Here is a 15,616-nt window from a genome sequence, read left to right as displayed (position 1 = left end):
ATGAGAAAATGAGAAGGATAATAGGTAATACAGTCAACTAGGTGGTTTGACATCCTACGGCCCAGGCAGTGGGAATTAGTTGTTTAGCAGATTGGTAGCATGTGTCTAGCATGTGCTTGTTTTAATGTGTAATGCCCTATAGAATCAACTTGAGGGAAGGAGTTAAAACAGTTTTTGTCCAGGATGTGAGGTGTCTGTAGATTTTCATAGCCCCTTTTCTGGCTCATGCAGTGTACATATCTCAATGGAAGGCAGGATGGTTGTCATTATCTTTTCTGCAGTCCTAATTATCCATTGCATTCTGTGTCTGTTTTGTTTGGTGTGCCAAACCAGATAGTTATAGAAGTACAAATGACAGACTCAATAATTCCTTTGTAGAATTGTATCAATAGCTCCTTGGGTTTAAGTTTTCTGAGTTGGTGCAGGAAAAACATTATTTGTTGTGCTGTTTTGATGATGTTTTTGATATTAGGTTCCATTTGAAGTCTAGAGATATTATGGAACCTAGATACTTTGTTAAGGTATTGAAGATTGAATAGCTGACCAGCTGTAAATGCTGATCCAATGAGAATAAGTCAGCAGGGTATTGACACTTTAAGACTAAGGTTGGATCAGCAGGGCTATTCCCACTTTAAGAAGCTGTCTATATAAAGGCAATCATGAGAAGGCGTCTCTCTCTCTCCTCGTGTTCTATCTCCACTGTAGTTCCCCGTGTAGAGTTGAAGATTGATTGATTGCCTGGTATGTGCCTAACACATGTATGTATGTATGTATGTATGTATGTATGTATGTATGTATGTATGTATGTATGTAGCAGTCTCGTATATAAACCATTGTTAAAAGACAAAGCTTCTGTGTTCTGTGTTTTGCTCCTGGGTTGTCTCACATCACGCTGCAAACACTCTGACATACATGAAGGTCTCTAATATTGATATTGTGTTGTCTAGTATTGTAAGAAATGGTAGAATAGGAGGGCTTCTCATAAAATCTACTATCATCTCTACAGTTTTGAATGTGCTCAGTTCAAGATTGTTCTGATCACACCATAGGGCCAGTTGTTCAACTTCCTGTCTGTATGCAGATTCTTTGTCATCTCAAATAAGATCAATCACTGTTGTATCATTTGCAAACTTCAGTACTTTAACAGAAGGATGCTCTGAGATGCAGTTGTTCGCATAGAGAAAAGAGTAATGGGGAGAACACACAGAACCTGGGAGGCACCTGTACAGGTATCTTATGTGATTTTGCCTAGCTTCACCTGCTGCTTCCTATCTGATAGATAGCTTATGATCCTGCCCGCCCGATGCTCGCTCACCCTACCCGACTGCCCCACCCAGTCACTCCTCACCTCATGGCTTGCCTTTAACCTGCCTTCCCACATGGTGCCTGCGCCCCAACTGAGCAGCCCTGATCTGCCTGCTCAATGGTAAGTCTGCAAGTCGCGGTAGCCCCCCATTCCCAGATCTTGCTGCCCCCCCACTGTTCCTGGATCTTGTCACACCCCCACCATTCCCAGATCTTGCCAGGGCCCCCCCCCACCATTCTTGGATCTTGCTGGGGTCCCCCCACCATCCCCGGGCTCGGCTGGCTGGCTTCCCCACCGGCGCAGCCCCATCCCGGATGGCAGCGCTGACTGGGGCCTAGCTAGCTGCCTCCCCACTGTCCCCACGCTTGGCTGGCTGGCTAAGCCACCATGCAGATCTCTCCCAGATCTCCCTACCACATGGTGGCCATAGCGCAGTGAGCGGTGGTGGAGGTGCTCCAACCAGGAGGGCAAGGATTCCTGGGGCTGCCTCTTGTAGCAGCGTCGCCGCAGCAGCACCCCCACCTCCGCCCCTGCCCGCTTCCTTTCGTCTCCTGGGAGAAGTGAGCGGCGGCAGAGGTGCTCCAACTGGGAGGGCGGGTGGATGTCCCAGGGCTGTTCGCTTTCTTCGTTCTCCCACCATCCGCTGCTCTGGAGCTCACCCGATCAGTTCATTCCAGACCAGGTGTGTGTGTTTGAGAGACAGAGTATGGTGTGTGTGTGAGAGAGAGAGAGAGAGAGAGAGAGAGAAGAGCAGGAAAGAAAGAGGAAGGGAAAGAAAGAAAGAAAGAAAGAAAGAAAGAAAGAAAGAAAGAAAGAAAGAAAGAAAGAAAGAAAGAAAGAAAGAAAGAAAGAAAGAAGGAAGGAAGAAGGAAGGAAGGAAGGAAGAAGGAAGGAAAGGAAGGAAGGAAGGAAGGAAGGAAGGAAGGAAGGAAGGAAGGAAGGAAGGAAGGAAGGAGAGAGGGAGGGAGGAAGGGAGAGAAAGAAAGAAAGAGACAAAGAAAGAGGAAGAAAGAAAGAAAAAGAAATAGGAAGGAAGGGAGAGAGAGTATGTGGTGTGTATGTGTGAGACAGAGACAAGAAAAGAAAGAAAGAAAGAAAGAAAGCAAAAACAAGAGGAAGGGAGAGAAAGAAAAAAGAAATAGAAAGAAAGAAAGAAAGAAAGAGAAGAAAGAAAGAAAGAAAGAAAGAAAGAAAGAAAGAAAGAAAGAAAGAAAGAAAGAAAGAAAGAAAGAAAGAAAGAAAGAAATAGGAAGGGAGAGAGAAAACTCTGTGCTATTATTTTTAATTGTTCCATTATTTATCATATATTAATATTTTACACTGTCCCTACACCTAGAGTGATTTTACTGCCTTTCTTTTGCCCAGGGCTACCACGTATTTTTCAGGGTTTACATGCATTCAATGTCTATAGTCCAGAGCAAAAATACATGTGTGTTTAACAGAGTTGAAAGGGACTTTGGAGGTCTTCTAGTCCAACCCACTGCTCAGGCAGGAAAACTAAGGATGCCAAACTCTGAGTAGAAGTCCTGGGAAAGGTGTCAGAATTATACTTAGAAGGGACCTTGGGGTGAACCCTACCATTTCAGAGAAATGGCTGTCCAGTCTTTTCTTAAAAATTTCCAGTGATTGAGCACCCAGAACTTCTGGAGACAGGCAGTTCCATTGGTTAATTGTTCTCACTGTTAGGAAGTTTCTCCTTAGTTTTAGGTTGCTTCTCTCTGTTCAGTTTCCATCCATTGCTTCTTGTTTGCCTTCTGGTGCTTTGGAAAATACATTGCCCCCCCCCTTCTTTGTGGCAGTCCCTTAAAAGCCCATTGCCTATCTCTTGGGCAAAACATGTGAGCCATTTCCTCCTTTCAGTGGTCCATGAAAGTACATCTATAGTATGCAGATAATAAAGTCAAAAAAAGGTGAACAACATTTTTACAGAACTATAGATACGTTGAGGCTGGGTGTGACAAGGAATGGCTGGGAGGGGAGGGGCCAGGCAAGGCACCCCTTGATGTGAGTGACATTGATTTGGCCATGCCCACCCAGTCACATGCCCACCAAACCATGCCTACCAAGTCACATGACCACCAAGCACACCCACCCAGTCACATGACCATCAAGCCATGCCCACAGAACTGGTAGTAAAAAAAAATTGAATCCCACCACTGGCTAACCTTTCACCATTTCACCATCACTGTATAAATATCCAGGGCACACAGAACAATTTTATATTTCTCTGCTTTTGACAATATGCAATGTTGCCAATCCTGGGCAGGACTTTATCATTTTTAATAGGTCTAATTAAGAAAAGATCTTGGTAACAAATAACAGACTGATTCAGTCTTTATATGTTACTAATAGTTTAAAAACAATGGAATGTGCAGTACTGCTTAAATTGTTAGTTAAGAGTGTTTTATATTGCAATAGATTTAGCCATATATATTTTTATTTCTTGTATTTGTTTAATATCCCCCATGTTTTTAGACTTTGTGTAGCTTTTTAAAATGTATTGTTCTGTTTTTCTAATTATGTGTAATTTTTGTTTTAATATTTTTAGCTTTTACAAAAATTATTGTTTGTATCCCACCCTCCTTATGACCATAATAAAGATTTGATTAGAACCTGTAATTTTCTTCTGAGACTATTATTTTTAGTAGCTCTTATCAAGGGAAGCTTTTGGTAATGAACAACAGAGTGATTCGGCCATTATAGCCTAATCATAGTTTAAAAACAATGGAATGAGCATTTTGTCTAATGCTATGGTCTAGACCACACCATCTTAAACGATTTTTCCCATTTGTAGAGTTCCTCAGTTTCACAATGGCAAAGGGCCAATAGCAATGCATTCCATGTTCAGTTCTGAGTATATATATATATATATATATATATATATATATATATAATCAGCCCTGAGTATATGCCCAGCTTCATGCCTCACAGTGATAACTCGTTACAAGCTTATGGCTGCCATTAAGGGCATGAGGGGGTGGGATTCTACCGGTTGGGATTCTACCGGTTCTGACTGGTTCTATAGAACCCCTTGTTAACTTTCTAAGCAGTTCGGAGAACCGGTAGTTATAAGAAATCTCCTTTTGTTTTTTTACCACCCTTATTACATTCTTGGCAGTATACCTAGACTTACTGTCTCCGAACCAGGTTACTTTTTTTTGATACTTTCTTAAAAGGGAAGGGTTGTTTTAAGCTTTTTACACTGCTGTTGGGAGGAAATACTCCCCTAGAAATATTTTTTCTTGACTAGCTAGAAAGATTGACATTCAAATGTGAGTTTACATACCCTTTCTGAGTTTTGGTCTAAAACTGGTTTTTGATGAAGTTTAATTCTGTGCTTGGTGACAGTTAATCCTGTGTTTATTGATGGGATAATTTTCCCTATTCAGCTTTGTTTGGAAGGAAAAAGATTAATCTCTGTTCCTGAAAAGAAACTGATTTGAAAAATCTGGCTAGTTCTTGTGTCTATTTGTTCTGGTAATTGGTTTAACAAGCAACAACTACTGTTGTGGTTTAATTATTTGTATTGTGTTTGAATTCTTTCCTGCCTCATGGTTTTTTTTCTATCTGGGGAGGGGGTCTTCCTTCACTGCTTTAGTGGAATCTGGCACTATCCTTTTGGGGTGTACTTCCAAGAGGCAGGATGCAAGCTTGGCATTGATTTTTTTACTGCCTTTCTGGGGGGCATATGACCTTTCTGGATTATTTCCTCTTGTGAGATGAGTGAGACCAGCTGGTATCTTTAAGTGGTGCAAATGGACCTAAAGATTGCTTTTCCTAGGTGTGCTCTTTCTTGAGAACTTAAAGGATCTCTCTGCTAAAGGGTTTCACTTTATGAGCAAGAGTTGGCTGCTGATAGTTATCATTGCATTTTAACTATTTTAATTCCTCAAGTTGCTCTGGAAACCTGCCTGACTTGTAACTCTGGCTTGCAGGTATTTTTAATCTAATGATTGGTATTTAGGGCAGTTTTTTGCAAGCAAAGAAGCTTTTTGTATTTTCGTACAGGTAATCCTTGACTTACAACAATTCATTTAGTAGCCTTTCAAAGTTACAATGGCACTGAAAAAATGACTTATGGCACTGACTTATGACCGTTTTTCACACTTACGACCATTGCAGCATCCCTACTTGTCATGAGAGGCCAGGTGAGGAGAAGCACCCCTGAGTGATGTCGAGTTAGCCATGCCCACCTTGTCACATGACCACCAAGCCACACCCACCAACTAAGCCACGCCCACAGAACCATTTGTTAAAAAATTTGAATCCCACCCCTGGTCATGACCCATCTAGATTCTTCTCCCAGCATATCCCATTGCCAGCCTCAAGATGGTGCCTAATGCTATTATACTATGAAGTGATACTTGTAATGATCTTAATATGGATAATTGATTTTTTTTGAAAACCCAGAAAAAGTAGGTTAGATGTCACTTACCTCATAGCGATGTCTATGTCGTTCTTCCACAAAAGCTTCATTGCCATAAAGTTTCCCTAAAAAAAAATCACAAGCTTTTAAAAATATTCTGCTACTAACATTGTTCGTTTGCATCCTAATAATTTCTAATCAATTTCACGAGAGCTTGAGTATACAAACATTGTTTAGCAATCCAATATGGAAGATTCATATCCTTGAATTTGAGTTCTTTGGGTCCATTCCCCTCTCGCCCTCCAGAGGGAAGGCACAGAACAACTTTGTCAAAGATAAGAAGATACCCCAATTACGAGTCATGAAATGAAGGAAGTATGTGAAAAAGGGTTTCATCAAGAGAGTTGTGCTGAGGAAGATAGAACATTAATTCCAGCTCCAGTAGGTGGATAAAGAGAGACACTTTTCAGGAAGTATTTTGAGGTAGTAAAATGCACATTCTTTATAAAGATGTGAAGGGCAAACTGTACATGATATATTCTATTATAGAATATACAATGTAATAGTGCAATTGCACAGTTAGTTCTTCCTGACCTAGTGCTAGTCCAGAGGGCAAATCAGATACTTTCATGGCAATATTGATCCATATTCTATCTCTCTGATGAAATCACCATGTGTAAGTGGGTAGCCATATAAATTTGTTTAATATATAAAATAAATCTATATAATTAGTATACTGGTATGGCAGCTTCTAGTATATAGGGAGCTGTAAATGTGATATGGATGTGAAGTCCGATGGGAAAAAAGAACATTCTATAAAAACTTTAGTCAGAGCAGAAAGTAGGAGTCAGGCTCAATAACCACTTCTTTCCACTTAAAGTGATTCTATGCTTAGTTCACCCTTTTTCTAGTATATGGCAGACTCATCCATTAACTGTTGCAAAATAGCTCATATCAGTTCTAATTTTTGCATTTGGTATTTATTTCCCCAACATAGTAGCTACTATAGCAGACATATAAATTATGCAGAAGAGTCCTTCCTCTCTAATTTTTTCTCAAGCTGACTTGAGCATTTGTGCAAGCTCTGCTCTGGAAAAGCAATCCTGATTTATTTATTTTTTATTTATAGAGCTGCCCAACTCTATATGACTATATGACTATAGGTAGCATACAAAGATTAAAACCACCACCATCACAACATATAAATCATGATGCCTTGGTTCAAACAACAACCCCACCTCCCAACAAAAAGTCACATTACCATCAAAGCTCACCTAATCTCCTGGCCTTGTGTAACTTATATTGGTGCCCCAAGTTGAAGGCATGTAAGTATTGGTGCCATGACATAAACAGTTCATTGTGAGGAGATGTCCTTGGCAAGCTTCATGCCATGGCAACCAATTTGTAAATATAAGCAGGTTGGGCTCCACCTAACAACCCCATTACAAGGTACAAGAATTAAGAAAGGTTTCTAAATCAGACTTTTGAAAAGCCAATGAGACTCATCCTAAATCAGGTGAACCAATGAATCATCAGATAAAGATTATTTATTTAGCATGCTGTGCAAATGTAATCCTTATGGTTTCTAAACCACATTTATGGCTTAGTGACTCAGTTAATTATGGTTTCTTCAATAATCATTAAGAATGTTAATAGGTTTGGCATTTGCGAAGTTCATAACTTGAATGATTCATGTTACATTTATTGAACTATAATGTTGGTATTTCTTTGTGAAATCAACTTTCCTGCAAATGTAGTTTTATTCAAGAACAGGAAATATTTGAACAAATATGTAATAAAGCAACAATCATAAAGGACAAACTATGCTTGATTCCTAAAGAACCTAGAAAATGAAGTTTAAAGGAAAAATATAAAGGAGGTCAGTTGAAAAATAAATTAGACTGTAATGTATTTTGGACCACTGGTCTATGCTAGTAAATCTAATTTTTATAACCCATACATTTTTTCTAACTCCTGCTTGGTTCAAACTGTGCAAAGTCCTCATTTTAAGGAGACAATAAAAACAGACATACAGTTCCAAAGAGGTTACAGACTAGCAAATAAATTTTATTCCATTCAAGTTCATGCTAAATGCAAAAGTTGAATAATTGGAGATATGGAATATGTTCTTCACTGGGATTTGCTCTAAAAGGATAATGTGGATTTGAAATTAAAGTCTAATGATGATGTAATAATAATATAACATGACATGGAAAGTTGATTAATATAATTTGAATGTAAATTTAAATCTATGCACAAGAAATATATACCAACCGACACACTGTACAATTGAAAGAAGGTTTTATTTGTTGGTTTATGTTTATGTTTGTTATGTTTCTTGTTAAAAAATAACAAAAAAAAGAATATGTTCTTCACAATGATTTTATACATTTTATAATTATACATTAGTATCCTGTCTAACCTAATGCTTCTGAACAGACTGGGCCTCCTCTTCCAAAATGTTGCAATACATGTATTTTCAATTGCAACAACTACAGAATTATTCAGCTAGTAGAGGGCAGTGTTTAGTTTGCACTGATGGTTTATGGCTCCTTTATGTTCTGAGGAGTTTCCTGTGACAGTTAAAAAGATAGTTAAAAACCATTAAGCAGCAAGACCCATGATGACTGTACACTGTACATTTTATTTCATCTGTATGGCCAGGGGTGGGCTTCAAATTTTTTAACAACAGTGTCAAGCCCAAAATTGACATAAGTGTAGCCATTTTAGTTTGTCTTGGTATATATTCTTTTTCTTATTTTCTCTGTGGTAGTAATGGGAGGAAGGGTTTCGGGCTTGACACATTCCTAAGGGGGGAGGAGTGGAGATAAAGAGAGTGTTATGGCTAGGTGATCTTCTTTCCCGTGGGAAACGAGCTGTCCGTGCTTAGGCCCCTGGAGGTGGAGATTTATGACATCAAGCAACGTTGAATTACTTCTATTGGAGAATGTGACTTTCGGGGGTTGTTTCTAACTTCTAATATTGTGGGGTAATTCCGGGTTGGGTCAGATCTGGAATTACCATGGACTTTGCCAATTTGATGCTTTCCTAAATAAAAGAAATCTTTTTGAAGATGGACTTTGTTATTTTCTTTTAAAATGGATTTCATCACTTGGAACCCTGACAAACAGGTTTTCTGCCCTAATGACTGGCTGGGTGGGTGTGGCTGGGTGGTCATGTGACTAGGTGATCATGGCTGGGTGGTCATGTGACTGGGTGGGTGTGGCCAAGTTGACATCACTTCTTTGCCTTAATTACCTAAAAAAAGATATACACCAAAATGTTGTTTATTATTTATGACAGTGAGAACACTCAACCAATGGAACAGTTTACCTTTAGAAGTTGTGGGAGCCACTTTTCAAGAAGAGATTGGATCGCCATTTGTCAGAAATGGTGTAGGGTCTCCTGCTTGGGTGGGGGGTTGGACTAGATGACCTACAAGGTCCCTTCCAACTCTGTTATCTGTTAAATCTGACAAAAACTGGTGAAGTAGCTCCCTGCCACTAGGCCTGTAACATCAATTTTTAAAAATGGTTTAGGAAGGGTATTCCAAGCAGGAAAAAGTTACCATTTTGAGTGTAAAATAGGCCTTCGCAAAAGTATTTAAAAGCCCATTATGGTAGCTTTGCAAGGACAAAAGGCTAGCTCAGTCCTTAATGGCCCGTTAACAAAGAGAGAGGGGGCTGTGTTTCTGCCTCTATGTTCTCTTTTAGCGGAAATATTCTGCCTTTGTAATATTTCCCAAAATATTTCATTTTTCTAGGAGAAGCGTGGGTGCTAACTTCCAAAACTACCATAATGGGCTTTTAAATACTTTGAGAAGGCCCATGTTGCAGGCCTTCTTTAAAAAATAATAATCAATTTTTAAGAATGGTTTAAGCATGGAATTTCAACCAGGACAAATCTGCTATTTTGAGTGTAACATGGGCCTTTTCAAAGTATTTAAGTATCCTGTCCTATATTTCCCTGTTTTTTAGCTCAGCTGACTTGCAGATTGCTGTGCCTCAGCTGTTTTACTCACCAGCGCTGACATAGAAAGTAAGTTTTTAAGCTTAAAATGGGCGGTTTTTAAATGCTATGAGCATGTGAGCACAAAGCGCACGCTCACTGAACCAGTTGTTAAACCGGTTGCAGCCCACCACTCTTTCTCTCCATGTGGATGTAGTACCTACCATTAAGGACTACTTCTTGAGTATAGTTTTTCAGCCAGGTACAAATCCATCTGGTGGTGATGTTGTCTATTCCACATTTTTCTAGCTTACCAAGAAGTAGATTGTAAAATGCCTTACTGAAATCTAAGTATACTACTGTATGTCCACAGCATTTCACTGGGCTACTAATTTAGTGATTTTATCAAAGAATGAAATAAGATTGGTTTGGCATGATCTGTTTTTAACAAATCTGTGCTGGCTATTAGTTATAACTTTGTTTGCTTCTAGTTGTTCACAGATCTGTTTTGTTTTTTATTATCTTTTCCACTATGGCTTCTTCTTGAATTTCTTGTTTTTCTATTTCAGTGGTATTCAGTGTTTTGTGAAGAAGCTCACAAAACAAGGCAATGTAGTGATCTTTAAAGTGGACATTTGTATCATCACAAAAGGGGATATCTCATTTGCAAAGGCTAAAATTACAGATAAACTATATCAACTGAACTGCAATCAGGTAGTTAATACTGCCAAGGAGGAAAAACATTCAAACTGCATTCAGACATGGCACAGATAATTTGAACACAGTATTCCTGATAAAGAAATAACTGAGAAAGACTATCCAAATGGGATAAAATAAGAAACCAGGAGAGATAGATAAATGGGTGAATTTGGTGGGAGTCACTTATCTTCCGGAAGCTGAGGGCTGGGAGGGACCAAGTCTGAAATGTCTTGGGATAGGGTTATAGGAAGTTAGCACCCAACCCTGTCCTAGAAAATTGAAATAGCCTAGGAAATATTAAAGAGGCAGAATATTTCCTCTAAAAAGAGTAGAAACTCAAGAAGCAGAAATTGACCTCAAAAGCAGAATCTCACCCCCACCTTTGTTAATGGGTGGGCCAGAATACTTTACATAACAAGGAACTCCAAGTAAAGCTATAGCAATTGCCAAAAGCCCTTTTAAGGGCATAAATCATCCAGCAAGGCTAGACCAAGCCTGGAACTCAGGACAGACTACAGAGTTGCCCCTGGGAGTCTGACAACCAATGGGATACATTTCTTACACAGGAACAGGAAACACTAAGATGGGGCCCAACAAAGGTTATAAAACCCAGGCACTCTCAGCAACTCAGCCCTTTTGGACCTTCTCTTCTCACCCTTTTTATTGATCTCTTCCCTTTCACTCTGGAGCTCCAGGCCAGGTGGTCCTGTCCACCATTAAACCTTCCAAGCAGCCTCCATGTTTCCAGTGTCTTTTCCCCACTTGCAACTGAACCCAGAAGGATATTTCTTTCAACAGGGTATAGTGGTGGGATTCAATTTTTTTTACTACCGATTCTGTGGCTTGGCGTAGTGGGCATGGCAGGGGAAGGATACTGTACAATCTCCAGTCAGAGGTGGTAGTTGCCAGTTCTCCGAACTACTCAACATTTCTGCTACCGGTTCTCTAGAACTGGTCAGAACCCGCTGAATACCACCTCTGGTAGGGTAGGTCTTTAGCTAATGACCAATATAATTTTGTTAACTATGTGAATTGCTGGGATTGGAGTCACTACCCACACAGTCATGTGATATCTCACTTGCTTATGTGCATAATTGTGACTAAAATTCCAGGCCCAATTGTTGTCTTAAATGTAGAACTGTCTTTATAATTACATACTCTAATGATACCTCACCACCAGCTGACAGAAGTTCTCAATGGATTCATATACATTTAAAAAAGAATGGGGGAAGGGCCAAGCCTGGGACAGCCAAAATAAGAAATCTCAAAGTATTTATCCTCTGATGACAACAGTGAAAGAAACCACCCACTCAGGAAGAAGCAGAAGAATTTCAAACTGATGAGTCTCTACCAACTTCTCAACAGGAAGGGTTGAAAATGAGTGACTGTTGTCCAGAACAACTCCTCACATGGTTATAGACTCCAAACAGGGATGTTTAAACTCTGTTGCTGGAAATGAATTTTAATCATGAACCCAATTCTTCTGATGCCACTGATCCTTTCCTTTCATCATTCTGCTTTTGAATAGGAGGGTTGTTTGTCCTTGACCTATTATTTGTTAGAAATTGAAAGAAGCACCTAGTTCCTGCTATGGTACCACTTGCAAGTGAGAGAATCAAAAAGTGAGAGAAATGCTTCATTTTTCCCCTGAATGATGATAGTGATGGAGGTTCTGCTTCTAACACAGACTCACATCTAATCATTTGAAGAAGGCATCAGCAATAAGTAGTAGTCAGAATCCTAATGTGAAGGACAACTTCATCCTGCAAAATCTCCTAAGGTTTTCTAGTGACTTCTGAAAGCAGAAGTTTAACAGGAGTTATAATTAGGATTTAAGACAAGATATTGAATCTAATTAATATTACTCTTAAAATAGTATATATTTCAACAAGATACTATTATATGGTTTGAACACAAAAGCAAAAGATCCAACCAAAGATGCCGTGACTTACTTAACAAAGAGTCTTCTGTCTTAAAGATAGTTTTTCTTTTCCCTAGTCTCATTGTTCCTCCCATGTTGCCAGGATTATGTTCAGGCATATCAATGACCTTAAGAAAGAAAGAAAGAAAAAACATTTTTGTATAATTTATGCTTCAGACAAACCAAACACATAAAAAATGAAATATGTACCTATAAATCTACCTGTATTTCTATCAAAATACTGCACATAATAAAGCCAGGCTCCACCAGCAACTTATTTATCACTGAAATCAAAATGGTAAACATATTCCTAGAAGAGTTCTAGTAATCAGTCCTAATATTTAATATATAGAAACAATATTTATTCATATTCATACTGGAGTAAGATTTGTTCCAAAGCAGCAGTAAAACATGAAATATTATCCCTGTTATATTTTATTTATTTATTTGATTTACATGGACTCCCATCTCAAATACATGACTCCGTGGCTAATATTTCAGAAGACCTGATTGTTTTAATTCTAAGCTAAAGAACACTAAAAGGCAAAGTAAAGTTTGGATTACTGTGATAAAATTCTTTGGATTTAAATGCAGGGTATATAGTTCATATCAAAAAAAACTAAGGTGGATTCACTGCATTAGTGACAGGACTGAATGCTTTCAGATAATATGTGAAAAGATGATCCTCACATCAATAGCTGGTACTATCACACCTTAAATTTCTGTAATTTTCTACATTTATTTAGAGAGCAGAAAAGTTTTTTTTTTAAAACCCGAACACCGAACTTTTGTTCTTCATATTTATGTAACATGTGACAGTTATATTCTTGGCTCCACAAGTTTGATTCAAACATTATACTGAATCATAACTTATTTTGTTCACTTTTAGATTTAAAAAAACCTCCCTTTTTATGACTTGAAGGCAATGGTAAACTACTTCCAAAAATCTTACCAAGAAAACTGCAAGGACCAGTCCAGACAATTGCCTGGAGTCAACACAAAGGCATAGACACTTGATGGATTACAAATAAACAAACTAAATTATGACCACATTTTGTATGAACTGAATTGGATGGTTACATATGCTATGCTTTTCAAGTTCACAGATGGATTATGATATAATCAGACTCCTGCTAAATCTGACTGATGGCTAATGAAAGAGAAGGGGAAGCTGGTGAAGAGAACTTGGAAGTAGTTGACATTTGCCATCTAGAATCATCATGTATTTTTTTGTTGCTAAAATTTATGCTTAACCTACTCAATGGCCAATCAGGATTTTGAGAATAGCCCAAACATAATAAACATATGAATGATTACAGTACAATCTAAACATAAAAATACAATTATACATTCCTATCAATAACTACTGAAAGTACGTTAAAATAAGTTAAAATGCTAAAACATAGTAATATTGAAAAGCCCAAGAAAAGGAGAAAGTTTTCAGTATTAAAAAATAATAATCCTTCCTCTTGAGGAAATCTTCTACTGAAAAAGCTCTTTCCTCTGTATGGACGATTGGATGATTACTAGAAGGTGTCTCTAGATACGAATTATAGAGTAAGTGTCCCTCAATATCTTCACAACAGATCTTCTGCTTGAAAAGCATGGTGATTACTATATAAAGCTTTATTTTTTTGAATATTTTTTTATTTTTAGATATACATCAATATCATTATATGAACAGTGAGGCATCTGGGTATCATTCATTTAAATACAAATAATAATAACAATATTAATAATATTTGTTACATTAATCATATTTGTGTAATTATGGTGTTATTATACATATTTGTATTAGAGGGTATTCCTTCATTGTTTAGTTGTTCAGTGTTTTTGTGTGCCATTCCAATAACAATCACAATATTATTTAAATATACATAGTAATACCATCTTTCAACATCTAATCTTTACATCTAGTTATTACTTTTAGTAGATTATATAAAAATATGTATAATAATAATCCTCCTTGATCTTGTTTTTACCTCTATTCTGGCCCTCAATAAAGCCAATTTTATATTAAACAGCATTCCCTTTCTAACCATCATCTCTTGTCTGTTTTAATATTTCAATTCTTATTCATTTTTTGACTTGCCTCCCAAACTCCTCCCTTGGGTCTTTGTCTCTATCTATATCTTTCCTATTTAACCCAAATATTTTTTTCATCTCTACTATCTTTTGCTGTTGTATCTCCACAGGATCTGCCCAAGCCCCTATCTTGTCTTCAAAAATATCTTTCTTTTTATCCAATCCCATTTTTTGATCTTTTAATATATATAGTCCCTGATTTGCTTTATAAGTCTTTATTGTCTTCTCCTTCTTCTTGTTTTATGTTTTATCTGTTCTATCTTTTCCTCTGGTCTTTCTATTATCTCCTCTATTTCCTGTGGTTTATTATCTTTATTCATTATCTCTTGTTGAACATTTTCTGATTTCCCCACAATTGCATGCATTAAGTCTTTTATCTCCCTGTGGTTCTTTGTCAGCATATGATAGGTACTTTGGAGCATCAACACCATTTTTTAAAAATCCAGTCACCTCCCCCTGATGCAACATCTTGTCTTATTTTGGTAGGTCCAAATATTGCTCAATAGCCTGTCAATAGTCTCTCACCACCCCAAAATCTCAATTGTCTATGACCTCAGAAAGCCAGCTTAGAAACCGTTTGCTAAATTCTGGTGTTGCTCCTCAGGGGAATGCAATAGTTATGGTTCTTTGTGTCCCACAGTTAGTCAATTAGTCCCTTTTAGGTAATCCAGGAAGATTTCCAAATGTCTCCTTAAATCTACTCTGTAAATTCAGTCATAGATCCTAGCATTTAAAAGTCGCTTTCTTTAGATGTCTTTCATAATCTCACAATTAAATCTCCAGTAGCCATGAAGTAAACAAATATAGAACAGTAGATAGCACAGCAGTCCTCCAGGTGTTATTTATTTCCACCACCCACCCACCCTTTATCTTATCAGTACTTTCCCAAGGTTGTAGGAGTTTATATTCCATTCACCAGTAGATGGTGCCTTCAGTTTAAATTTCAACATTGCACAAAATCTGGCAAATATTTATTTCAGTTTTTTGCAAATAGTCAATATTCAAACAAATGATTCCAGCATTTTAAAATGCTTTACCAAAATATTGCCATTAAGGTTTAAAATCCAATCTTTCTATATTTTAAAGATTTTGCATTCTTCCTTTAATTCCTTTTTTTCTGGGTCTATAATTTTTCTCTCTGTAATTATTTGCCACTTTGACAAGCATTTCAAAGAGCCTCTTTTCCAGGGTTAATTTTCTTTGCAGTTAGGTTCTAGGTTTAAAAAAAAAGAATCACCTCTCCCAGTTCCAATCACTGTTTATCTACACCACTCCAGCACATTCTTTGTTT

The 15,616-nt window shown here is 37.7% G+C and overlaps 1 protein-coding gene across 10 annotated transcripts in view; it reads right to left on the bottom strand.

Moving 5' to 3' along the window:
* The window catches only part of CTPS2 (CTP synthase 2), a 158,264-nt gene that overhangs the window by 54,250 nt on the left and 88,398 nt on the right, over window positions 1-15,616 (bottom strand). For all 10 annotated transcript variants that reach the window (XM_087966983.1, XM_087966978.1, XM_087966980.1 and 7 more), the window contains 2 exons: window positions 12,272-12,368; window positions 5,742-5,797 (listed from right to left, as the gene is read on the bottom strand). In XM_087966983.1, coding sequence (XP_087823109.1) covers window positions 5,742-5,797; window positions 12,272-12,368 — 153 coding nt within the window. The remainder of the gene's footprint in view (window positions 1-5,741; window positions 5,798-12,271; window positions 12,369-15,616) is intronic.

The sequence above is a fragment of the Notechis scutatus genome, chromosome 5 (genome assembly GCF_049901735.1).
Source record: "Notechis scutatus isolate UNSWTSFEM ecotype Mainland chromosome 5, rNotScu1.2, whole genome shotgun sequence".
Lineage (NCBI taxonomy): Eukaryota > Metazoa > Chordata > Lepidosauria > Squamata > Elapidae > Notechis > Notechis scutatus.
The sequence above is the reverse complement of the archived record's forward strand: the minus strand, read 5'-3'. Positions and strand labels throughout refer to the sequence as shown.